Source organism: Scyliorhinus canicula, chromosome 4 (genome assembly GCF_902713615.1).
Source record: "Scyliorhinus canicula chromosome 4, sScyCan1.1, whole genome shotgun sequence".
Lineage (NCBI taxonomy): Eukaryota > Metazoa > Chordata > Chondrichthyes > Carcharhiniformes > Scyliorhinidae > Scyliorhinus > Scyliorhinus canicula.
The window spans coordinates 78,658,234-78,685,984 of record NC_052149.1 but is presented as its reverse complement, the minus strand read 5'-3'; the positions used below and the strand labels follow the sequence as shown (position 1 = coordinate 78,685,984).

The window sequence follows — 27,751 nt, the reverse complement described above, 5'->3', positions numbered from 1 at the left end:
CCATCTAAGTTTCTGTCAATCGAGATATATTTAAATACCGATTAACTTAGTTTTATGGACCAGCTGGATGTAACCATATCCAAATATTGGGAGTCCTCCAGTCTTGCATACTGCAATATGATGTATAAGTTAAAATGCACAAAATTTCAAACTATCCTAGTCTACCTGCTAGTTTTAATAATAAGTGGATCATCTACTATTCTGTTTAATTCGGCTGTGATGGTTTGCAGAATGACTTACAGAATTACTTGAACTGTCTTTAGGATATCAAAGTATGTGTTATTTAAAAGTTATTGTAGAAGTAACCTTTTTATTTAAAGGAATGATTCATTCAAAATTTTCAACATATTTCTAGTGAAGGCCAAGATAAATAATACTGTTGCAGGTGCTAGACAGTTTTAACATATTTTATAATGCTTCAGATGTGAAGTGGAAGGTCGATTATAAACATACATACTATTACAGCAATAATGTAGTAATTGGAGAGGGGTATTGTGCATATCATGTACCAATTGCATCGCTAATATCCTATGAATGAGGATAGGATTTGTAGGGAAAGTTGAACCTACTAGAAGACTAAACTGTGATGGGCAGTGGATACTGCACTAAATTGTTCTACCCCTTCCCCCACACACTATCTTGTGACAGTACATTTCAATGATTGCCGTTCTTCTTTTGTACCAATTAATCTGCAGATTTAATACATAGGACATATTGGAAACTTGCATGACATCTCCTGACTGCTTTCAGAAGTGGTGACAGACATTTAAGTTATCCAATCTACAGTCAAAGATAGCTGGTTATTCCACTCTTGTAAGCAAAAATGGTTCCATTTTAAAAACATGATCATAACCATTAAGAACCACAATGATGCATACTAGTTTATCAAAATGTAAATGTGTAAGGAATAGATCTCCACCACAAATTTTTCCTATTTCATAAAGTTGGCATCATCCTGGAACTAATTTTCTCATTCATAATGTATGTGTGAAGAACAACAGTGAACACTTCCAATCCCAGACTGATTTTAAACTTTAAATTACAACAACGGTACAAGCAAACAAAAAAATTCAACCGTCAATTGTTTTTAAACCTAGACACCTAGCATATGGTGTCAGCAGAATACTTTGTGAAGATCGTTGCTTTGAGCTAATTGGTGAGCCCATTTATGCAAAGTATATTTTGCCTCATGGGCTCTTTTACAGTATCTGTTGCTACTGTTACAGTGCCAGCTGGTAATACTGGACAGGTCCGAGTGAAACCTGGCATGATGGATCCTAACTTTATTTTAGAAACTGTGGACAGGAAGGAGGAGAGGAGTTACCGAACAAATTCACAGGAGTCTGCTGATGAACTTTTAACAAAAGGCATAAAACATTTATTAAACAAGAAAAATGAATTATGTTACACCAAACAAACAAAGTTGGAAAGATTTCAGTACAAACACAAAAGAAGATTCAGATATTAACTATTCCTTCACCCTAGTGACATAGTGGCATAAAAATTCAGAAAGATAGAAAAATTCATCATATGTATCTTATACTCTAATATTCAGGGAAAGTGTGCAGTACATGTGGAGAGTAAAAGCACCACACTCCAATAAATAACAGATGGAACCAAAGCAGATTCTGTGGATTTCTCAACGACCCACCCAGATGCATATCACACTATGGGCCAACTGGTTTCACTTGCATTCTCTCCTTCCCAAGAAGATTCACCATCTCTAAGTTCAGAGAATTCACAGAATTGTTGCGGAGCAGAGGTTGACCATTCGGTCCATCATGTCTGCCCAGCTCTCCAAATGAGCATTATGGCTTTATGCCATTCCCCTGCCTTTTCCCCATACCCTTGCACACATTGATCCTATTCAAATAATCATCTAATGCCCTCTTGAATATCTCAATTGAACCGACCTCCACCACATTTCCTTGGAATTCTTCCCAAAAGTCATTCCTACTTCAACAAGGATCCACCTCCAAGGTTTCAATCTTGCCTTCAGAGATCCTCTCCTCTGGAATGTTCACCTTCCAAGCACGCATTCAGATCTTCAGCCGCACCAAACGGAACCCCATTGCTTCAAAATGTCCACAGTAAGGAGCCACAAACCGTCGGCTGCCTCCAATTTGCTCATTGCTGTCTTTAATGTGGAGCCTATTTCTCTGTTCCTTACTTTGAGCTTTACTCAACGGGACTTGTTTCAGATTTCTTCCTTGTCCTTTAACTTGGAACTTCAATCTGGGACCATTTTTCACCTATTTAAGACTGAGATTAGAAGCATTTTTTTTCTCTTGAGGTACTGCGTCTTTGGAACTCCCTTCTTCAATAGGCAGAGGACGATAGATTTTTGATAATCAAAGGGGTGACAGATTACTGGGAGTAGGCTGGAGGCTACAGTCAGATCAGCCTTTTTTTAGATTTGACTTGTAACAACGTTGTTACATCAGTGTTTAAACATACAAGAAACAAGAACAGGAGATCCTGTGAAAATATACAGTATAAAATGTTACATAAACTCGGAAGTAACTTGATCTATTACTGGAGAACATATGTAGGGTTTGGGGCCTGTTTGCTTTCGGCCCCTGTGATTGGGTACCCGGCCAATCTGTTCCACTATTTCTGTGTGGCTCCCTGGTATTTAAACCTAACAAGAGCTTGCTTGTGGTCACCCAGATGTGTCCTCCTTCTTGGTGTTTTGGGCATCCTTCCCGGGCTCTCTTTCTCCCCCCCCCCCCCCCCCCCAATTTGGTCCCTCTGCCCTGTTACCCTGTGCCCCAACCCGGTTTCTCCCCTTCACTTGGTTGCTGATTACTACGAACAGATCCTCAAAGAAGTTGGTAAATTACTACCATGTATTGTGGAAGCCCTCCTCTGTTCTGTGGTGAATTTAATTTTTTCCCAATTTGAGAAATTTGTTGAGGTCAGACAGCCAGTCCACGTGGCGCTGCAGATCTCCAGCTCACAACCTTGGACATTGCCTCAAAAAAGGCGGTCCAGTACTCGACCAGTCTGGAACATGATCAGAATATGTGGGCGTGGTTGGCCGGGCATCTTCTGACATCATTCGAATTTGTCCTCCACCTCCAGGAAGAACTCTTGCTCATGTGTGTTCTGGGCAAGTGTGCCCTGTGTACTACCTTCAGCTGCATTGGCCTCAGCAGTGCGTATGAGAAGGTGAAGTTCGCCCTATGTATTGCCACAATCCCGATTCATCCCCCTGTCTCCATGCCCAGTTCCACCTCTCATTGTTTCTCGTCCAGTGATAACTAGTCTCTTCCAGTGCCAGTCTGTACATGTCGGAGCAGTTACCGTCCCATAGTTCTCCTGCAGTTTGTCCAGTAAGGAGTGTTCCGGCCATTGGGGGAATGTCGTAGTTTCCTTGCGGAGGAAGTTCCCTTTTGGGAGCTGGAGCTTGTCCGTCAGTTTCGCCCAAGGTCGTTGTCCTGCCATCTATGTATAGGTCCCCAACCGTCTCTGTCCCCTCGTCCCATCTCCACCTTTTAAAGGAAGCGTCTGTTCTCCCTCTCTTCTCCCCCCACCCGCAGGTTTATGGGGAATATTCGCTCTTTCGCAGATTGAGTTTGTAGTCTGAGAAGGTGCTGAGCCCCCTTCGGAGGTCGATTATTCCTCCCGTACTGGCTAGGGGATTTGAGACGTAGTGGAGCAGGTCATCTGCACAGAGTGATACTCTGTGCTCTCTGTCTTCCCTCTAGATGCCTCGCCACCCCTTCGCTGGGCTGAGGGCGATGGTCAGTGGCTCGATTGCCCGGGCAAATTGCAGCGAGATGAGAAGCATCCCTGCCTCCATGTAGCCAAAAATCCTCAGAACATGTGGCGTTCGATCATATGTTCGCCATGGGAGTGCTGTCCAGTAGTTTCATCCATGAGGTGAATCTTGGCCCAACCGTTCTAGTACCTCCATGAGGTACCATTCGACTGTCAAAGGCCTTCTCTGCATCAAGGGAGATGATTACCTCTGGTGTCTCCTCCCCGGGTGGGGTCATATTCACAGTCAGCAGGCATCTGATGTTCGCTGTTAGTTGCCTGCCCTTGACAAAGCCCGCCTAATCTTCCGCGACTACCTCTGGCATGCAACTCTCTAATCGCCTCCCCAGTGCTTTCGCCAGGTCTTTAGTGTCCGTGTTTAGGAGTGAAATTGGTCTCTATGACCCTCACTCCGTCAGGTCTTTGTCTGTTTTAGGGATCAGTAATATCGAGGCCTAAGCCAACGTGGATGGCAGGGACCCTCTCAAAAGCGAGTCATTGAACATCTCCTGTAGATGCAGGGCCAGCACTGCTATGGATTTTTTATAAAAGTCCACCAGGAATCCGTCCAGACCTAATGCCTTCCCCGATTGCATGGAGTTGATGCTCTCTATGACCTCCCCCTATCAGATCAGCCATGATCTTTATTGAATGGCAGAGCAGGCTTGAAGAGCTGAGTGGCCTAGTTCGTATAGCCATCTGTCATTCAATGATTCATAATGAAAACATTAAACTCAACTTTATAAGGACTATGTGTTTGGACTGTGGAAGAGACCCACTCCCTCTATTTCCTGCAGTTGCATGATGCAGACCTCTTTTACACAACAAATAATCATCTCTTGTTTTTGGACTTTCGGATTCCTTTCTGGGGACCCATTAGGAGCTGAGCCATATGTACCGGGGAAAATGGTGGTCTTTTTGATTACCATACAGCCATCAGTTGTGCTGAGTGCATATTCTGTGTAAAATAGACAAGATTTGATAAGAATGTTAAGAAATATGTGGTAATTTGTTTGTTTTAACCTTTAATTGTAATGAATAGCACATTTCTACAACAAGTATTAAGGATATGGTGTGTTATGTTTTTTTTTCATGATGTGGGAAATTAGTTTGGGTTTGAGTTCAAATTGATATGGTCCAACATGGGACTGGGATTGAGTCTTGCTTTAAAGGAAAACAATACAAGCTTGTACAATAAAATGTGTTGGAGCCATGAAGTATGGCAATGCATTGACCTACTACAGTATTAAGGAGAAATTGTATACCCTGAATAGAGTAAGTCATTGTCCTTGTAATTAGACATATGACATTTGGCCTGTGAGTCGAGACTGACTTTTGGTGTTGAGTACAATAAAACTAACATTTTTGAACACTCTTTTCAGATCCACTGATCTCAGAAAAGCCAGGAAAATTAAAACGAACACCGTCAACAAACAAAAGTCGTCAGCAGCTTCAGAGAGAACAGGCCTTGCAGCAGCTGCAGAGTCAAAGAACAACTCAGCAAAACCAAGCTGCTCTAAATCTTCAAGATCAACAATTGTCCAAACCAAAGATGAGACCTCCACAAGTCACAGAGCCACCATCACCCAAACTAGAACCAAAGCAGGCTCTACAAGTGACTGAAAAACAACCCACTGAAACTGGAGTAAGCCACCAGGCAGAAACAAACAAACCTGGACCCAAAGCTTCATATATATTCCAGGATTCCTCAGTTCAAGAGTTATCAACAGAACAGATCAAAGGGGTGGAATTGTTAGTAAGTCTAGAAATAAATATAACCCTTAGAAACATTAGTCAATTATTTAAGCTGTCATCCTAGTAACTTAGATTCAGTTGTCCTTGGAAGAGTAGTCAGCTGCATCAAAGTAAGATGAGATGCAAGCTTGATTTTCAAACATGGGAGCAGGAATAAGCAATTCGACCCCTCAAGCTTGTTGTGCCATTCAATTAGATCATGACTGTTCTTTGCCTTCATTCCATTTGCCTGCTGTAGTTCCATACACTTCAGTACCCTTCCTAAAAATCCTATTAATCTCAGTTTTGATATTTTGAATTGATCTAGCCTGAATGTTTGTTCTTTTGGAGGAGAATACCGCCCTTTGTAAGCAGGTGGCTTCATCCTTGAATGGTGTATCTCTAATTTTAAGTTCATTCCCTTTCGTTCTGGATTGTCCCTCTAGAGGAATTATTTCTATTTAACTGATCATATCTGTAATCATAAACAACTCCTCTATTAACCTTCCATAATTGGGGATAAAAGCTTTTTAGCCCAGGCATCATTCTGGTAAATCTGTGCTGCAATCTCTCTTAAGGGCCATGTTGATTTGGGGAGGGAGTGTTATTGGTCTCCATACCACTTTGGTGTACTTCTTCGCTCAGCTACAATGGCAGAGACTAAGGAGGAAGGCCATGGCCATAGGTGTATATCCAAGGGAGCAAATGGAGAAATTTCAACTTGAAGATTTCTACTAATGGAATTTCCTATTTGCTTAGTTGTAGCAAAGTAGTTTTGCCCTTGTATTATGAAGATGTAGTTTCTGAAATAAATGGAGCAGTGCAATCAAATACTGTTCTGAATGGATCAGTTTCTATTTAACTTATCATATCCTTAATCATAAACAATTCCTTTAGATTGGGGTCATCAATATTCTACTGCAGCTATCTGTAGATGTATGAGTTTTTTCACCCCTGTTTGATAATCTGTTTGTAAACAATATAATTCGAAAATTAATTGTCGGATTTCAACAAAATTTGGTACACCGATAGGATATTTCCCAACAAAGAACTGATTAAGTTAAGGCAAAGATGTGCGTTCAAATTTTGGAATTTTTTTAATGGATCCGGCACAGTAGCACAGCACTTAGCACTGTTGCTTCGCAGCGCCAGGGACCCGGGTTTGATTCCCAGCTTGGGTCATTGTATGTACATTCTCCCCGTGTCTGCATGGGTTTTCTCTGGGTGCTCTGGTTTCCTCCCACAAGTCCCAAAAGACGTGCTTGTTAGGTGAATCGGACATTCTGACCTCTCGTTCAGTATACCTGAACAGGTGCTGGAGTGTGGTGACTAGGGGATTTTCACAATAATTTCATTGCAGTGTTAATGTAAGCCTGCTTGTGACACTAATACAGATTATTATTATACTGGGAGTTAGGGTGAATTGACTTTTTCTTTTAGAATGAAGATTTGTTCTATTTAGAAAGTGATTGACTGTATTACCAGATTGGATTGGATTGGATTTGTTTATTGTCACATGTACCGAGGTACAGTGAAAAGTATTTTTCTGCAAGCAGCTCAACAGATCATTCAGTACATGGAAGAAAAGGGAATTAAACAAAATTCAAGAACATTGTGGATTGTCTCAATTGCTGTGGTGGCATTTGTCACAATTGTCAAAATGTGAGCAGAGTTTTCAGAGCAAGTTATTGGATGTGGATTGGCCTGAAGCCAATCCAGTGAGATGGAAGCTCTTAATGAAAGCATTTCTATTTTCAGCTTTAGTTATAGAACATCAACCAAGCAGGGGAAAGCCTCCAGGAAGAGTTGCAAAATTGTGATAATGTTGCATTAACAGTGATGGATATATGCACTCTACTGAGTACCATCTTCACTTATTTTGTCTGTTTCATTTCATTTCCTCTGTTAAACACAAGTAGAGTAGATGTTTTTGAGCAAGGAGTTGCTTATATTTTTCTGGAGCTATAAGAATCCAAAACAACCATTGCTTCTCTCTACTTTTCTTTCTCTCTCTCTCTCTTTATCTCTATCTCTCACTTTCTCGCTCTCTCTCTTTCCTCTCTTTATCTCTTTTTCTCTCTCTGTATCTCTATCTCTCACTTTCTCGCTCTCTCTCTTTCCTCTCTTTATCTCTTTTTCTCTCTCTGTATCTCTTTTTCTCTCTCTTTATCTCTTTCTCTCTCTTTATCTCTTTCTCTCTCTTTATCTCTTTCTCTCTCTTTATCTCTTTCTCTCTCTTTCTCTCCCTTTATCTCTCTTTCTCTTTATCTCTTTCTTTTTCTCTCTCTCCCAGGAGCTGTGATCTACATTGGACTGCACCTGAAATTTATTGGGACTTTTTGTAGACCATGACTGACCAAAGTTGAAAATCATTTGTTTCATTCCCCACCATTGACCACTCCATTCCATCAACAAATGTTCACCAAACAAAGCTTATGCCAGTGCTAACCATTGGCATTCCCCTGTCCCCTTCTGTGAGAAAACTCTGTCCTGCTTAATACATTCTCAGTACAGTAAAACTTTAAACTCAGCATCTCTGTGAAAAATACAAAAGACGCACATGTCTACTCTTAATCAAAGCGGTTCAATTCATATATTATTTTTAGCGCTAAATAACTATTTTCATGTTTTACTTTTAGTTTGTATTATTGTATAACTTTTATGCGTAAAAATGTCTTTGAATTCTCAGGAATGATAGATGATGCCACTCAGATGTAACACATTGGTGTCAGCACCAAAATCAATCAATCAAGATTATTCAAATAATCATGTTGTTAAAGCTGTTAGAAGGCTGTTATTTAAAAACTATAATTGAATAGAAGATGGTACAAACTTAATAACTGACTAGTTTTCATATAAAACAAAATTACTCAACAAATGATTCAACATGCATGGGAAAAAAAAGGTATCAGAATCATCCCCGGACTTAAAGCACAGTCATACTTGTAATTGTATTTTTGCTTCTCTGTTTGGGCACTGCACAATCTGTTCAACAAAGTAACATTATCAGTAGGGTGGTACGGTGTCGCAGTGGTTAGCACTGCTGTTTCACGGCACTGAGGACCTGGGTTCGATCCCACCCTGCGTCGCTGTCCATGTGGAATTTTCACATTCCCCTTGTGTCTGCATGGGTCTCACCCCCACAACTCAAAAAGATGTGCAGGGTAGGTGGATTGACTATGCTAAATTGCCCCTTAATTGGGGAAAAAAGTAATTGGGTACTCTAAATTTATTATCTATGAGCAATTGACTAAGTCAGCTGACAGGAAAATTGTGAAGAAACATTACAACAGAAATTTTATTTTTTTCACAGGCGCGAGAGATCACGTCTGGAACAGCTGCAACTGGAGCAACGATTAATGGAAGAGAAGAATAAACGCAAGAAAGCACTTCTCTCAAAGACCATTGCAGAAAGGTATGGAATATTCTTAACCGGAGGATAAGCTGACTCGCTAAATTGGTTCACCAATTCTCACTTATACACTCATATACTATTGTATACCTTCAGAGCTAATATTCAGAAAAGTTACTTCACACTAAACTGGGCCATTAAAAAGGGTTTTTTCTCCTACATTGTCAAATTTGTCTCTCCCCCGGATTTGGATGATAATGGTGCACTGCACTAAGGTCCAAGGTTAACAAAAACAATTTGGTCACTTTCCATCACCACTCATGTTTACGGCATCTTGGTGATCTAATTTTGTATAGTCATGGAGCCTACCAGTATTTAAAATGTATTATTTTACACAATGTGGGCATCGGTGGCCAGGCAAGCATTTATTGCTCTTGAGAAGGTGGTGGTGAATCCCCTTCTTGAACCACTGTAGTCCATGTGTTGTAGGTACACCCCAGTGTGCTGTTAGGACGGGAGTTCCAGGATTTTGATCCAAAGATAATGAAGGAACGGCAATATAGTTCCAAGTCAGGATTGTGTGTAACTTGGAGGAGATCTTTCAAGTGGTTGAAAGATGTGCAGGTTAGGTGAATTGGCTATGCTAAATTGCCCCTTCGTGTCCAAAGATACATAGATTAGATTACAGGGATAAGGTGGGGGAGTGGCCCTAGGTAGAGTGCTCTTTTGGAGGATCAGTGCAGGCACGATGGGCCGAATGGCCTCCTTCTGCACTGTAGGAATTCTATGATTCTACAGTGGAGCTTCCCATGCATCTGTTGCCCTTGGCCCTAACTCTGTCAGTTAAAACTCCAAGGAATGATGTTCACATGGGTGTGATATGGAAGAGCAATGAATAACTGGGCATATGCATAAGCAGAGGAGCCATTGCCTACTGAAGAGGTGAGGGAGTTATCAAAAATAAAGAATGCATACCTAAGTCTTATTTATTCAGAAGGGACAATATTAAGTGTATATTCTATTGCATTTGAGGACATCAATCATGACATTTTCTCCAGCTTCATCTAAACTTGTTAAGAGTTTATAATTTAATTGGGTTATTTTTAAAGTATGTTGTGGTACGGTGTCAGTGGCTACATGTCTACTGCAGTTCTGAACAGTTATTCTGATCATTCCAGGTCTAAGCGAACCATGGCAGAAACTGTGAAACTAAAGCAGATCCAAAAGGAACTTCAGACCTTGGATGACCTGTTATCAAATGATGTTAATATCTTGCGGAATCGGATAGAACTGTCCAGCTGGGAATATTATCAGGCTAAGTAAGAATATGTTTGCCCTCGAAGGCACAAGCTACTGCTTCTGTTCTAACCATTCAGGCCCAAGTCGTACAAAGTTACAACCGTTCTAATTAAATAATTGCAAGTACATGTTTATAAAGTCTTCGTACAAACTCAAACTTTAATAACTTTGGATGTAGATATGACAGCAAATTAAACAACAAGGATAGCATAATTCATTATTTTTTTAACGTTAGTTATGGACTTCAGTTTTGTAACACAGTCCATCTTTTTTTCTGTCGCCATTTTCAACCAGTTTCAGCATCTGAAGCAAAATGAAGAATCATTAGCAATATTAATGAATCATGCTTTCATGTGCTGTTTTACAGATTGCTTCTATTTTGTGTGCATGCAAAGTTATTGGCAGAGATTGTGATCTGAAAATTGTTTGTCTGTGTTGAGTCTCGAAGCCTCCACACAGAATTAGAAGTTGAGATGCTGTTCCTTGAGTATGCATTGAAGTTCATTGAAACAGTGAAGCGGCTGAGTTCAGAATGATAATGGTGCAGAGAATTAAAATGTCAGACAACAGGAAGCTTGGGGCCATCGTTATGATTAGACCAGATATGTTTCACAAATCTGATCTCCTAAACTGTATGTGGTACCCACAGTATTAAGGCTACCACATCCTTAACAGCAGATTTTTAAAAAAAACTACATTGAATATAGTGCCGAGGGCATTATGGAAGGAACAGTCATTCTGGAATGCTGAAACCTTATCATGATTCTGGAATGGAGGATAAGGGGTGACAGTAAAAATGTCTGAGAAATGGAACAGATACTGTCAAGGGACCCTATCAATGCATAGTATTGTGGGATTGGGGCTTTCTTGTTGGGGAAATCCTCACTTGAGAGAAGGAAGACATAAAACGGTCTCCGTCTCTGTTGCAACTAGGAGTATGGAAATTGTAATCATTGTAGCTGTGAGAGACAGTGGGTTTACAATGATGATCGTATCCCTAGAAATATTGATGGAAGTTGAGAAAAGGAGGATTGAGATGGACCATACAAAAACAAGGATGTAAATTAGAAGCAAAATTGAAGTTCTAAGAAGTTAAGGAAGAAAAAGAGTCTTCAGGGCATCCCTTTGGGAGCTGGAGTTACAGCAGAGTTAAATGTTCATGGTGAAAAGGAGCTGGTTAGAGTCAGGAAACTGGTAACTCTTAGGAAGAAACTGGGCAGAGGGCAAAAATAAATCGAGAGAGGAAATAGTAAGTTCTCTGAGACGAAAACAGAAACTGTGGATCTCCCAGGACAGTCCTGTTTACAAATCTTGATTAGGAGATAGAAGCAGACGCTGCAGGGTTGGGGGTACCACAATGTTTGAGGCAATGATGGGTGATCTCCAAAGATGATGAGGTCTGTGGCCATCTTGCTTCATGTGATGGCTTCATGTTCTATGGTGAGGATGTGATTCGGGAGAAGTAGGAGGAGTTATTTGTTCAGTCATTTCAGTAGAAGATATTTAAATATCACCCCATCAGCAGGTCAAATAATAATGTTAGGGTTGGTTGTGAGAAAACAGTGTTGCAAGTTCAGAGGAAGATGAGTTTGATTGAGGGAAGCAGAGAAATCGAAATGGCCAGTGCCATTCTGTCAGTTTTCAATGGAAAGATCCAGAGAAGGCAAGAGACCAGAGGGAGGAGGCCAGGTGGAGCAAACATTCTGAAGACAAAAGAAAGGGCCCTGTGTGGGGAGGAGTTGAGACTTCTAATTAGTAATTGGTGCGGTAGCAAAGGAGATGAAAGAAGAGCACAGCATCCTGCTCAACACTAAATTCGTTCAGGATATATGCGGATGAAGGTTGTAGCCTTTGCTAAGGACTGTTCAGGATCAGCAAGGATATCTAATTCACAGCATGGGCAAACAGGGATGATGTCTGATGTAAATGAAGGAGAAGAAGGATCGAGAAGGACATTGGTCTCCTGACCTGTATGCTGTAGATTTCATGTAAGCTTGCTCAATACCCATTTATTTCCAGGACTTTGAAGTGAAATATCCTTGCTCCTGTTTATCCTTATGAAATTGTTATATTGTCTGTACTGCTCTACTTGGTTCATATTTGGAGCATGCATAAATTTTAAGAGATTTTTGCAGGGCTGTCAGCCAGAGCCTGTGCAATCGAAGCTATATATAATAATTCAACAAATAAATTGGGATCTTCAGCGCCTTATTATAAAATAATATTGTAGTGGCACTGAATGATGGGATTGGAATGCTTGATTGAGTTAGAAGAATATTGTCATTGTGCTTGTTCACGATCCACACTGCACCAAGCAGGATGTGTATTTTAAAAAGACATACCTTACCTAAAGTAGATGGTCAAAGTGGTTAATAGACAGGGTTTTCTCTAAACTAGTTATATTGGCAGCCAAGATATCAATTCGGTTCTACTGAATTTATATTGGCAGCATTTCAAACTCTCAAGATTCACAACCTACGTTTATTTGAGGACATTTTGATGTGGAGGGAACAGATTCTGCAAACGAGCTCAAGCTTGGGCTTGAAGCTTAAGTACAATGCAACTTCCTTTTGTTTTAATTACCACAGTTGTTGCACTCACATTAGATTGCAGTAGTTTGTGTTAGATATCCTGAGCTGTTATTTCTATGTTCGGAAAATAGGATCCTAACTTAAGTTTATGTTGGGCCTAATAGTTTGTACCAAGTTATTTTTAAATTTCAAAAAGCTGTGTTCATTGGAAGGATTTAAGAAAACATGTACCAGCTATTGCACATGCTTTGTACTCCTGAGTTTTTGGCCTCACCTTATCACTGAAGAGCGCAGAAGAGTAAATGAAAATTAGGCATTCCCCTACTTAGGATATAGCAAAAGTGAAAGCTAGACATTGGTATACCCGCTGAAGGAATGGGCAATGGTGTTGGTGGGGAGAAAAAAATGAATGATAAGTTATCAGACCATTGTTGTGAATCTCCTAACAGCTGATAATGACACAACTGGTGAGTTGTAAGCTGGTTCCCTACGACTTAGTTACATTTTGGTATGACCTGAGGAGCAAGGACAGAAAGAGTTCCTTGCAAAGAAAAGTTGTTCAGAATTGTGTTGCATTTTACTTCACTTTGCAACTATGTTAATGACTTGGAGTGATATTTGTGCATGCAGCCTTAACAGGGAACAAAATTCAACTTGCTCATTGTGCAATCTTTCCTTGCCCTCAGAAGGAGGTATGATAAGGCAGAAGTGGAATATGTTGCAGCAAAACTGGATCTGTACAAGAAGACTGAATTGAAGGAGCAGCTAACTGAGCATCTGTGCACCATAATCCAGCAGAATGAGTTACGCAAAGCTGATAAACTGGAAGAGTTGATGCATCAGTTGGAAATGGAGACCGATGAGGAGCGGCTGGAACTAGAGATTGAAGTGGACAATATATTGCAGCAGCAGGAAATGTTCAAAGGGACTGATCAGACTAAAGCAGGTGATGGATCAGCACAGCAAGCTGTTCAAGAGGGGGATAATCCAAGTCGGACAGCTAAGCAGGTTGAAAAAAATGACCTCTCTGCTGCTAATGACATAGGTGAGAAAGATTCAAAGGATAAAGCTCAAACTCAACCAGAGAACTTGAATCATACAATGTCAGAGAAGATTCAAACACCAATTGCTATGAATTAAGAGAGAGAGAGTATGTTTGTGTTTCACAATGGGTTTGGGTGAAATTTGATGTTAGTTTCCACAATGTGATCATCCATCTGTTGGCAACTTAATCCGGACCAACATCAATTAATTTTTAAAAGTGACCAAATATCCTACATATTTTTATGCATCATATTTTACTAATGAAGAGTTCAACCAATGAACAAGGTTGTGCACACCCTAAACCTACAATCTGTGAGAGGTGTTTTGTAGCTGAAGATTGACCTGTAAGTTGAGGCACTTTATAAGTGTTCCTGCACTTGATGGACTCTCCCATCACACTAACGTACTGTAAATTTTAATATGTGCAATATAGTTAGTCTCCCCATGATGTCTTATAAGATTTAACTGATCAAAAAGTTGAGGCTGGCAGAGGTTGCCTTGAGAACCTCTTTTATGCAAACTTATTTTTTAAAAATATTTGAAAAAACAAATCATTAGCATTTTCTCTGAAGTTTACATCATTATATCTGCAACTAGTTGATTGATTTGCTTGAACCTTTCAGATTTTTTAAAGTTTAAAACCATTTCATTGGAACCACTATGGCTAAGAGTTTGAAGATGAAATGATTTGGGTCATTGCTTTTGTGTAATTCTGGTTTAATTTTTTCATTCTCTGTCATTTTCTTGTATTACGATCCCTGACCAGACCCCAGCAGTGGCTAGGATATTTATTTTGTAAGACTGTGAGGAAACACTCCAGGAGTGATTGCGTGAAGAAATGGGGATATGGCATTTTAAAACAAAACTTTATTACGAACACAGTATTAAAATCTTTAACATCACACCCAAAAATAGCTTGCAGTTATCCCATAGAAAATACTACTCAACACAGTGAATACAATAACTTTACTTGCTATCTTTATTTCCACTTAAATAACAAGAAAATAGACTTTCTCAACTCTCAGTCCACCTTAAGTGCCAATGGCACAGAAGAATACTGGCTTTATAGAGTTATTCTCTGAGAAAGAGATCTTTTGACACTGCTTTACAGACAGATCTGACTCTGGTCAGAACCCCTGCAAAAACTCTGGCTGGATGTCTTCAAAAGCTGTTTTCAACTGGCTTGTTTCAGCTCCCCCTTGTCCTCAGACAAGTTTGCACTGCTTCAAATACAGTTAATCTCTTTTAACTAACTTACAGTGCGAACAAGCTGCCGTACCTCAGCAACAGCCAGAATCAGAGCTCAACTGAAATACCTAGTGCCTTGGCTCCACATAGCAATTACATCTCACCAAGCTGGAAATTAATTCCCCAAGGAATCCCCTTAATCAAAACAAAATTGCGTTGGCCCAAGCTATTTACGACGTCTAATTGCACCTCTGGCTGCAAAATCTTTCAAACCAAAATTCTTTTAAAAACATGACTGCAGCAGTCAAACACACTCTAACCGAGGCTTCTAACCTTCAAATATTTATTATCCAATATATCTAAAATCCTACATTTATCACACTTGAATGTGTTAACATTTTAAGTGTTGCCAGTAATAGAGTCTTGTTACAATAGTTACACCAAGATACTGCCTTGGCCTTAAACTGTAGATGCATTTTTATAAGATTCAAAAAGTTTAACTGGTACAAGCTGTGGACTATTACCAATACGGAAGAGAACTACAATTTGATGAGTATTTAAAAGTTAGCTATTACAGGTACAGTCTCAAGTTTGGCTATCTGGAAACCAGGGTTGCCTGAAAACTGAACATTTTTATTAGCTGCCATGTATTACTTTTAATTGTTATTAAATGAGTAAAATAACTCACCAGGACAATTCGGCTCGATGCTGCATTGGCATGGTGGTACACCAGGCTAGTTATCCACTTCCGTGCTGGTACTTTCCATGGCCCAAGTGACCGTCGACCTCACCCAACCTGAGCCTGCGAGTCAGCCTTATTTACCTTATTATTTCATTTATTTTCAAATGTTATTTCTTCAAACCAATTAACTAAATTAAGGTTCAGATTTTTTTTCTCTCCAAAAATGAGCAAGGACCTAAATCTGGCATGGATTCGGTCCGCGGTGGCTACCTTTGAGACACTGTACCCACATACAGAAATTAGATAAAAGCACATTCGACAAAGTTAGGTTCCGCAAAAATGAAAAAAAAATGTCTTTATAGATTTATTCAAAGCCTTTGTCTGATAACTAGACTGTTTGATTTATAGATATTTATGCCGACTTCTGTAAATTTCATGGTAACACATTTAACACATGCTGTTGATGTCTGTTTAGACTAGCTGCTGGACCAATATAGAATAGCCTGGATTTGTTTGTCAGTTCAACCTTTATTTTATTGTTTGTTTCCATAGATTTGGGGTGGCTTTTAACACTAATTTATGTACATTGATTGCAGAATGTGTATGAAATGGATTTACACCAGATTTGAGCTCATTATATTGTTTACTTTTGAGCTTGTTCACTTTGCATAAATGTATTTTTGTATTTATACATAACTTCATTGATTCATAATTGATCCATTTAAATATATTTGTGTGAATTTAAATCTGCAATTAAAAGCTCCTTGGTTATGGGAATTTTGCATTTTAATTTCCCTACTAACACCCCCATCCCACACTTGCATAGTTTTTTCCCTTCCCCTGTAGAAGGCAATGACCATGGTTGGACGATGGTCCCACCAGTACAAACAACCGTAGAATTGTTGGAGGCTGAATGCTGTTAACTAGTTATTAAATCACAGCCTGGACTGACCTCGATTTTCATCAGAAGACAACATGTAAGTATACCTTCCAATCTGGTCAATAGTTATGATGACGAGATGCATTCTAGCTGGTTGTTTCTTACTCCCTCTCCCTCCCTCCAGTCAGCAGCTGTATGCAGTTCTCTGCAATCTGCAACTCTGTATAGTGGGCCGAGGTGGGGTGCTCTTTCAGAGGGCCGGTGCAGACTCGATGTGCCCAACACCTGTAGGGATTCTGGACTGTAGGAGTGAGATGGATGCCTATTGTGTTCCCAGCTTGTCTATCCTCTGCGTTGATTCAGCAGCCTGGAGTCTTTATCTGTGGCAAGAGAAACTGAGTTTTCATCTTCCAGGTCACCCTGTTTCTGCTACAAAATTTAGGGCGGCGCGGTGGCACATTGATAGCATTTCTGCCTCACAGCGCCAGGGACCTGGGTTCAAATTCCAGCCTGGGGTAATTGTTTGTGTGGAGTTTGCACACTCTCCCTGTGTCTGCGTGGGTTACCTCCGGGTGCTCTGGTTTCCTCCCAAAGTCCAAAGATGTGCACATTAGGTGGATTGGCCATGGTAAATTATGCCTTAGTGCTCAACCCGTACCAGCCTCCCCGGACAGGCGCCGGAATGTGGCGACTAGGGGCTTTTCACAGTAACTGCCTACTCGTGACAATAAGCGATTTTCATTTCATTTAATTTCAACTGTTAGGTGGGCTATGGGTTTGCGGGGGAGTGGGCCTAGGTGTGGTGCTTTTTCGGAAAGTCGGTGCAGGCTCAATGGGCCGAATGCACTCCCCTTTTTAGTTATTTAAAAAATCATTTGTTACAGTTTTGTTTGCATTCGGTCCCATGCTCCTGATCTTCAGGCATCCAGTGCAGAGGCGGGCGAGGAAGAAAGGCCTCCTCATGAACCTGATCCTGGCCAAACTTGTCATCAACCGAGGGTGTCGTCTGACCAGACTGTCTGGCTCTCTGCCGCGGCTGCATTTGTGGCCAGGTGTCACTGGAGAGGGAGCATGCTGCATCCACTGGCACCGTTCAGGATTTCCGTGTCCAGTGGATACTGCGTGGACTATGGGGCATTACTCAACCCTCCTACTCACGTTATCAGTTACGTCATCTCTGGGTGAGGGCAAGAAGTGAAGGGCATGCAGCAGCAGCCCATACAGGAAACCACTCCATGCAGTACGAAAGGTTAATAAGGCCATCTGCAAGGCAGGTCAGGCTGTGGGGCATTGGCTCCTAAAGGGGGATGCTCTGGGTTTAGGGCCAGTGTGAAATTCCACCCGAGCAGGGGTGCACGCAGGCAGTTGCCACTGTAAACCCTTTTTTTTCCCATCCCATCCCAGCCTAGCCTAGACAAGTCAATTGCAGTGTCCCTATAAGAACTGCATTTCATCAACTTAGAGAACGTATTCTTTGATTAATTTTTGAAATTAAAAACTGGTAGGATGCAGTTATTAATGGTCTGCATCAGAAGCCATATTGATGTGTAAATGTACTGAGGTATAACTAAAAACAATGAGGTTAATTCTATGACTCCCCAGCTGCATGTTTCTCGGCAGCATGCCATCGGTGGCAGCAAAATTCTCCATTCCCACCACCAGCCAGTGGGATTTCCCATTGTGGCCACCCCACGTCGCTGGAAAACTCATGGGCGGGGATGCGCCGCCAGCAGAACGGAGAATCCTGCTGGCGGAGAATTCACCCCAATGTCAATATTGATTTTTTTTTTTTTTAAACACAAAATGAACACTGTGTCATCTATAAATTTTAATCAGTCTTGTTTAAGGGGCCAGCCCTGTGAAACTTAATGAACCCAACAAATACTTTAATATGTCTGTTGCAAACACCATTCAAATTTGAACTAGAATCAAGTGCCCAGCCATTTCAATTAGTGGACTGTTAATAAGTAAGAAGAAAAAAACATTCTCTTTCCATATCCTTCACCCACTATTTCACAAATCTTTTGGTCTGATACAAATGTCACTCATTAAAAGACAGGTTCCAGATTTGGCATTGCCACTTGTATCCAACAGAACAAAAACTTACTTCATATCAGTTTCTACAAACTCTCCACCAAGCAGCCTTGTGAGCACAAAGCATCTGAGGCAGCCTTGAAATATGATCTGATCTGGTACATTTCATGTACAAATCAGATTTACTGACTTTAAAGGTCGGTCTATAGTGAATAATAAGTCCATGCAAATTATTTGAGGATTTCAATTTCCCAGGATTTGGATGCATTGTTTAAGAAACCAACACACTTGTGTGGGTGCCATTAGCCAATTTCATTTTGTATTCCAGGAATTCACCATCACTCTTTGTCATTGTATGCCTAAAATGATGTTCTCCTGGTACAGCCCTCTTCTGAGGTCTGAGAATTTCACATTTGCCTTTCTCACAGCCGTAATAAAAGTTTTACTATTCTTATAATTGTCTTGAATAATTAGATTTTGCATTTTGACCTTGGATCCATTGTCTACTTTAAAGAGATGTGAAAAGAGGATGTAGTTTTTGGGACAATATCCCTGAATGCATTTGAATCAAAGACTACAAGGAATGGAGAGAAAGCTGTTAATAAATGTTCCTACTAGAAACCTATTTTTCTTACCACAACTAAAATTGCGATAGTTTTCCTTGGCGGTACTGCTATTGTTTGGCTCTGCTCTTGCCTGGCTAATGATAGCCAGAGCATATCCATCAATGGAAAAACAAAATACTGCAAATGCTGGAAATCTGAAATAAAAACAGAAAATGCTGGAAATGCTCAGCAGGTTGGGCAGCATTGTGGAGATCGAACCAGTAAACGTTTCAGGTCAATTACCCTCATCAGAACTTCATCTCCATCAATAGCTGTTCTACCCATGATTCCCTTGTATTCCTCACCTAATCTTTGGCAACATAATCCACATCACCTTCGACAAATATGCTGATAACACCCAGCTCTACCACATACCTCAACACTACCTCTATTGTCAGACGGCTGGTACGGCATTCGGTTTTGGATAAACACCAGTTTCCTATAGCTAAACAGTAGTAGGACTGTTATAAAAGTAATAAAAGCAAATTGCTGCGGATGCTGGAATTTGAAACCAAAGAGAAAATGCTGGAAATCTCAGCAGGTCTGACAGCATCTGTAGGGAGAGAATAGAGTTAATGTTTCGAGTCCAGATGACAAAGGCTTTGACAAAGGGTCATCTGGACTCAAAATGTTCGCTCTTTTCTCCCTACAGATGCTGCCAGACCTGCTGAGATTTTCCAGCATTTTCTCTTTGGGGACAAAAGTAATAATTTTTTGCTCTTGTAATTACTTCTGCATCATCCATCACTGGCTCCAGTCCACATTGTTTGCAATCCCATGAATTCTATTCAGCCTGTGCTAAACTTTCAACTCTTAACAGAAAACTGCGAACAACCATCTCTAATGGCCCCCAACTCTACTTTCTGCTAAAACTGTCATTGTATCTTCACCTCCAGGTTCAATTGCTCCAATGCTCTGACCTGGTCAATGTCCCATTCACCATTAACTTCCCCGCCCCTAAAACTAACCTACCTCAGAGCTCCAGCCTTTAATGCCTCAAATTCTAATTTTTTAAAATAAATTTAGGGTACCCAATTATTTTTTTCCAATTAAGGGGCAATTTCAGTGTGGCCAATCCACCTACTCCGAACATATTTGGGTTGTGGGGGTGGGACCCACACAGACACTGGGAGAATGTGCAAACTCCGCACGGACAGTGACCTGGGGCCGGGATCGAACCCAGGTCCTCCACACGGTAAGGCAGCAGTGCTAACCACTGCGCTACCGTGCCGCCCTTAAATTCTCATTTCTTTTTTTTTAATAAATTTAGAGTACCCAATTCATTTTTCCAATTAAGGGGCAATTTAGCATAGCCAATCCACCTACCCTGCACATCTTTGGGTTGTGGGGGTGAAACCCACGCAACACGGGGAGAATGTGCAAACTCCACACGGACAGTGACCCAGAGCCAGGATCGAACCTGGGACCTCGACGCCGTGAGGCAACAGGGCTAGCCCACTGCGCCACCGTGCTGCCCAAAATTCTCATTTCTTAGGTATAACTCCTCTCATGGTCACAGTTTCTTATCTCTGTAATCTCCACTAGCTCCATCTATCTCAGTTCCTCTGAATCTAACCTTTTGGGCTCCCCTTCAACTCCAACATTTGTAGCAATGATAGTAAACCCAGTCTTTTTATCATTTACCTTTTTAAAGCCCTCCTTTATAGCTCACCTGTTTTGACCAAACGTCGAGTTACCCATCCTAATATCTTCAACAGCCATGTATTTTTTTTAAATTGCACTTTGGGGGGCAGCACGGAGGCACAGTGGTTAGCATTGCTGCCTACGGCGCTGAGGACCCGGGTTCGAATCCCGGCTCTGGGTCACTGTCCGTGTGGAGTTTGCACATTCTCCCCGTGTCTGCGTGGGTTTCACCCCCACAACCCAAAAGATGTGCAGGATAGGTGGATTGGCCACGCTAAATTGCCCCTTAATTGGAAAAAAAATTGGGTACTCTAAATTTAAAAAAAAAAAATTAATTGCACTTTGAAACACCCCAATGGTTTTTTTCCCATATTAGAAGCACTCTAAATGCAAGTTGTTGTCGAGACGTGTGGTCAAAACAGGTGAATTGTAAGGAGGGCTTTAAAAGTGTAAAAGATCGGGCAGTACGGTGGCCTAGTGGTTAGCACAACTGCCTCACGGCGCTGAGGTCCCAGGTTCGATCCCGGCTCTGGGTCACTGTCCATGTGGAGTTTGCACATTCTCCACGTGTCTGCGTGGGTTTCGCCCCCACAACCCAAAAATGTGCAGAGTAGGTGGATTGGCCAGGATAAATTGCCCCTTAATTTGAAAAAAAAAAGTGTAAAAGATAAAGAGACAGAAGTTTAGCTTCGAGGCATCTCTCAATGTTGAGTTGAAAGGGGTTGTCCAAAGGCACTCTATAATTGTAGTTTTTGTCAGGGGCTAGAGCATAAAAATCAAGGTTTAATATCCATTGCACCACTGTTTGAGGTGTCCTTCAGATGAAAAATAGAGGCCCCATCTATTTGTTTGGGTAGATGTAAACAATTCCATGGTACTATTTTGAAGAGAAATAAGTTATCCACTAGTGTCCTAGCCAATATGTATCTCTCAATCAATATCTCCAGAAACAAGATCCAGTCATTATCACATTTATGTTAGTGCACATTTCTGTTTGTGTGCCAATTAACTACCAAGTTTCCTCCATTACCACAATAATCACACTTCAAAAAGTACTTTATTGTCGAAGTGCTTTGAGATGTCCAGTTTTCCTGAAAACTGCTATTTTAACGCATTTATTTTTTTTAACCTGAAATGCCACTGCATTTCACTGTTTAAAAATCAGATCATATGAGTGTTGTCCTGAGTCACCTACTGCGTTCTATTGCTTATTCGCCTATTGCTATTCTCCTTTCCATCTATTTAACTTTTGTTACAATGCGTTTCACACTCTACCCTTTTTGTTTATAGTATGGATATGTTATGCCCTGAACTTGTATAAATACAATGTCAGTGAAGTTGTTGGTAGCATATGCCATTTGCTTAGCAATATCAGAGGTGTACCTGTAAACTTCTAGACACTGCCATTAAAGTTTTAACAGGGAGAGTTAACTAGGGTCTGGAAGCAAAAAATTAATGACATTGAAAATGAAGTTTCCAATTGGTACAGCGTAGCATTGAGTTTGGTTTTATTTGAAACTAGAGTTACACTGCTTGTGGGAAGTTGTGACACTGTGACACCACCTACTAAAAGTATTCCCTTTATTCTGTTTAGAATCTTTTACTTTGCAATGTGAAAATAGCAGATAATAGACTAATATGATTTGTAGATTATAATGGGGCATTCTCTTCTTTAGCAGCCTTGCTGCACTTACCATGATTGAACTTGATTCTAGGAACTCCAGAATCTTAACACACCATGAGAGTTCATTGCATGCTCCAAATTAGATTGCTCAATCAACTTCTAATAACATTAACCAAGCATAATTCATGCACACTGGCCTGCCAGCTCCCTCTGGCCCTTTGATGGACACATTCCACTTCCTTGGCAGTGAATACAATTTATTGGATCTCACACCAGATCTAACATGTAGTACAGATCTGGCGTATTGATATAAATTTAGTTCAACTATAAGGGAATAGCGTAGATGGGCTTTAGAGTGGTTTCACAGGTCAGCGCAACATCGAGGGCCGAAGGGCCTGTACTGCGCTGTAATGTTCTATGTTCTAAGCTACCATCTTGAAGTTTGGTGTGTTTGGCCATGCTGGGAAGTGGTCTTGAATGTTTATCTTTCATAGGAATTCACTTATATATCCTGTGTCTACTTACACCATTACTTGGGTATGTAGCAGTCTAAATTGAATATTTGTGTCCACATTTAATCCTTCTACCGCAAGTGTTTACATGGTCCACCTTTGATGAGGCATAGCCAGGTGCAAAGTGTTAATCTGCTTTATTTCCCATGAATGTGAACAGGCTGAATAATATGGCAGAACTACTTAATTCAATCAATGGTGCCTATCTTTACATAATACAAATAAAGAACATTCTATGCTGGTTCATATTTTGTCCCACTTAAATGAGATGAACCCTAACTTCTAAAACATTTTTTCTCCAAGCCAGTAAATTGCGTGTTGCTGTCGTTGTGTAGAGGTTACTTTTTAAACTTTATCCATATTTCATCTGTATAGCTTCTTTCAAAAAAAAAAGTAAATGGTAACTTTTTTCAAATGTTTGTAAATGCTTACAAAATTCTGAAATCCAATGAACAACCTGCTTATTTGTTCACTCTTTCTCCTTGGTCTTTCTGTCCAGGATTAAAATGTCATATCCTGCTTCATGTGCTTGGAAATCATAGGGAATTCAAATCAGAAATAAAAATTGGATGTGTCTTATTTTGCTCTCTTTCTACATTACCTCAAATCAATGATGCTATTCACAAATTCAGAACTTTGGCATCTTGGCTTGATTTGTTCACCAAACCAGTGTTAATTCCCCAAACAATGGAGGATAGTAACATAATCTTGCTCATGGGTGCTCAGTTTGGGTTCAGCCAGGTCACTCTGATCCTGACCTCATTCCAGCCATGGTTCAAACATGGGCAAAGGAGCTGAACTCCTGAGGTAAGAGTGACTGCCCTTGACATCAAGGCAGCATTTGATCAAGTATGGCATCAAGGAGCCCTAGCAAAGCTGGATTCAATGGGAATTGGGGGAAACGCCCTGCTGGTTGGAGTCAGATGGTTGTTGGAGGTCAATCATCTCACCTCCAGATCATCACTGCAGAAGTTTCTCGGCAAGTGTCCTAGGCCAAAATCTCTTCAATTGCTTCATGAATGATCTTCCTTCCACCATAAGGTCAGATATAAGGATGTTCGTTGATGGTTGCACAATGTTCACCATTTGTGATTCCTTAGATATTGAAGCAGTCCACGTGCAAATGCAGCAAGATCTTAGTAATATCCAGGTTTATGCTGGCAAGTAACATCCATGCCATATAGTGCCAGGCTTTGACCATCTACAACAAGATGTAATCTAATTGTCGCCCCTTGACATTCAATGGCTTTTCCATTGCGGAATCACCCACTATCAACATCATGGGGGGTTTCCATTGACCAGAAACTGAACTGGACTAGCCATATAAATACCACGGCTACAAGAGCAGGTCAAAGGCTAGGAATCCTGTGGCAAATAACTCACTTTCTGACTACTCAAAACCTTCTCTACAAAGCACAAGTCCGAATTATAATGGAGTACTCTCCGCTTGACTGGATGAGTGCAGCTCCAACAACACTAGAAGCTCAACACTATCCACGACACAGAGCCATGCTTGATTGCTACTCTCCACCACTGACAGCCATGTGTACCATCTACAAGATGCACTGCAAGAACTTACCAAGGTTCCTTAGACTGCACCTTCAAAACCCACGGCCCCTACCATCTAGAAGGAGAATCACAGAAAATACAATGCAGAAGAGGCCAATTGGGTCTGCACCGACACATGAAAAACCCATGACCTACCTACCTAATCCTTATATTGTTTGGTGTGCCAAGTGCTCATACATAAAAACACCACCTAGAGGTTCCCCTCAAAGTCACTCACCAAATTAACTTGGAAATATATCGCTGTTCCTTTACTGCCACTGGGTCAAAATCCTGAAATGCCCTCCCTAACAACTCTCTGGGTGCACTTACATCCCAGGGACTGCAGTAGTTCAAGGAAGCAGCTCACCATCACCTTCACTGGGAATGGGTAACAAATACTGGCCCAGCCAGTGACGCTCACATCCTATGAATGAATTTTTGAAAACTTGTCAGCCATCTTCTACCACTGGCCCAGGAAAATACCTGCCTGCCTTCTCAGCATAAATTAGAAGCTAGTACAAGGGGGTGGCACGGTGGTTAGCACTGCTGTCTCACGGCACCGAGGACCCAGGTTCAATCTGAACCCCGGGTCACTGTCCGTGTGGAGTTTGCACATTCTCCCTGTGTCTGCATGGGCCTCACCCCCACAACCCAAAGATGTGCAGGGTAGGTGGATTGGCCATGCTAAATTGCCCTTTAATTGGAAAAAAAAATAAATTGGACACTTTCAATTTTTTTAAAAACTAGTACAAGGTTAAATCTCTAAATGTAATCAATTGCATCCCCACTGGCTGCTAACAGCTCGGTTAGGATGTAAAATCAGACTTCTGCATTTCTGTTTTAATTGTAGCTATTACTTAGATACAAGGTGTTTGTGTCAGAGGTAGTCCCTTCAGCAGGAAGCAGCCACACCCTGCCCCATAGGTGGATGCATAACTGCACTTGGTCTTTGAAACTCTACCTGTGGCTCCAAGCAGATGCTTGTGCATGACAGTGGCCACATCCCGATAACGGCATTGGTTGACAGGCCTAAACAAGTTAGGGTAGTATGCAGGCTGGGGTCCACATGAAAGGTAGAATGCCTATCTCCAACCACCCTTTTCAAAGCACAAAAAAGGTTCCTTCATGGTGGAGGAAATGGCATTATAGCCCAGCTTTGTGGACATAGAATCACTACAGTACTGTGCAGAATGAGGCCATTCAGCACATTGAGTCTGCACTGACTCTGAAAGAACACCCTACCTTGGCCCACTCCCCCACACTATCCCCGTAACGCCACCTAACATTTTTTTTTCATAGAATTTACAGTGCAGAAGGAGGCCATTCAGCCCATCGAGTCTGCACCGGCTCCTGGAAAGAGCACCCTACCCAAGGTTAACACTTCCACCCTATCCCCATAACCTGGTAACTCCACCCAACACTAAGGGCAATTTATCATGGCCAATCCACCTAACCTGCACATCTTTGGACTGTGGGAGGAAACCGGAGCACCCGGAGGAAACCCACGCACACACGGGGAGGATGTGCAGACTCTGCACAGACCTACCTTACTTGCACATCTTTGGACATCTCTGAAGTTCATCAGTGCAAGCAAAATCCACTTCCATTGTTATTAACTCACAGTAGATGTTTCTTGTGTCTACACCTTACAGACACCTTCATGCACAACCTGTTTTATCCCAAAAAATGCGCTCCTTTAGTATTCACCCGTTCACTACAGGGTTTTTCAAAGTGCCAGTCATGACCCGCAGGCAGATGTTGGAAGGGTTGTGGTGTTCCAGAAAGAAGAAAGTCTTCTCACTGCGCCCATCAGCTGCTGAGTGCATTTATAATGAGAACTGCTGCGTAATCAGCAATGCAGTGTTCTGACCATAAGAGGCAACAGTGAGCAGGTCAGGACGCCCTGCATGTACACTTGGCACCGAGCACCCTGTATGTATGTATTTATGGTGCGAAATCACAGAGGCGAGTGTGTTTCATTTTATAGCAAGACAAGCAAGAGGACTGTGAACATAGATCATTTTGTTACAGAAAAGAGACAGCCAGAGACACAAATAGGCAGTGTTGGTCAGGGTTGCACATCAGAATCTGGTGGAGAGAGCTGTTTTGGAGAGTCTACAACAGGACAGAGCAGTGCTAGTGTTAGTTCTGTTAGTGTGCAGAGCTCCAGGGCCTCCAGTGAACAGTATACAAACAATACACTTAAATTAGGAACAAAGCAATATAAAGATGATTTCTTGAAGTATGGTTTTGTTAATGGGGCCAGGACAAATCAGAACACAAAGCCCATGTGTGTTATATGCAGGGAAGTGACAGGAAATGGGAATTAAAACCCCTCAAAACTGCAAAGGCATCTGAAGCTTGGGGAGCTGGAGAACAACCTCTTGATTTTTTTCAAAGGATGCAGCATGAACTGAAGTCTTTAGCAGAAATACAACATTGAATGACAAAGCACAATTAGCCTCTTGCATGGTAGTTTACCATGTAGCTAAAGAGAAAACGGCCCATGTAGCAGAGAGATTAATTCTCCCTCCAGCATTAGACATGGCTCACATGGCGTTAGATGAGAAGTCAGCTGAAAATCTGAAGTGCATCCCATTTAGTGATAACACATTGGCTCACTGAGTTTGTGATATTGCTGAGAATTTACAAGTATAGCTTATTGTTTAAAGTCTGCACAGATGTTCTCAAAATAATTGGATGAAAGTAGATGTTTGATTGTGCAACCTTACTGATTTACATTAAATATGTTTGACACAATTAACTTGTTGAATATTTGCTATGCTGCTTGACATTACCAACCAGCACACTGGCTCACAGATCTTTGAAGCATTGAATAGTTACATGGCTGGAAAGTAAGGGCTCAACTGTTCATTGCAGAGGAATCGCAAGCAATAGGGCAGACAACATGACTGGGAAAAACATCTGAGTTATAAGGATTAAGGAGGGAGCTGCTTAGGATATTGTTTTGAATCGTTGCATTATGCATCGTGAGGCATTGACATCAAAAGGAATTTCATAAAAACCTACCTTATAGGAGAAGCGGCCTTCAGTTTTTTGGCAAGAACAGTAACCAGGGGGCTGTCGGGAAGCTAAGTTTTCCGGTTTTAAAAACTTACCTTACAGGAGAAGCGGCCTTCAATTGTTACAGCGGTAGCAGCGAGAGCAGTAACCAGGGGTCTGTCGGGAAGGTAAGTTTCCCACTTTAAAAACTTACCTTACAGGAGAAGCGGCTTTTGCTTTTTAACTAACTTTTTTTCGGAGTTGTTTTTGAGAACAGAGTTATTATCTCTGGGTTGTTACCCGTGCCAT

General features: G+C 41.2%; 1 protein-coding gene across 3 annotated transcripts in view; it reads left to right on the top strand.

Moving 5' to 3' along the window:
• gorab (golgin, rab6-interacting) overlaps nt 1–16,369 on the top strand; it is a 48,205-nt gene extending 31,836 nt beyond the window's left edge. For 2 of the 3 annotated variants that reach the window (XM_038794567.1, XM_038794570.1), the window contains exons 2-5: nt 5,145–5,514; nt 8,810–8,911; nt 10,027–10,167; nt 13,365–16,369. In XM_038794567.1, coding sequence (XP_038650495.1) covers nt 5,145–5,514; nt 8,810–8,911; nt 10,027–10,167; nt 13,365–13,818 — 1,067 coding nt within the window. In that variant the 3' untranslated portion in view covers nt 13,819–16,369. The remainder of the gene's footprint in view (nt 1–5,144; nt 5,515–8,809; nt 8,912–10,026; nt 10,168–13,364) is intronic. The other variant, XM_038794569.1, reaches the window with a different exon arrangement.
• Nucleotides 16,370–27,751: the final 11,382 nt, after the last annotated feature.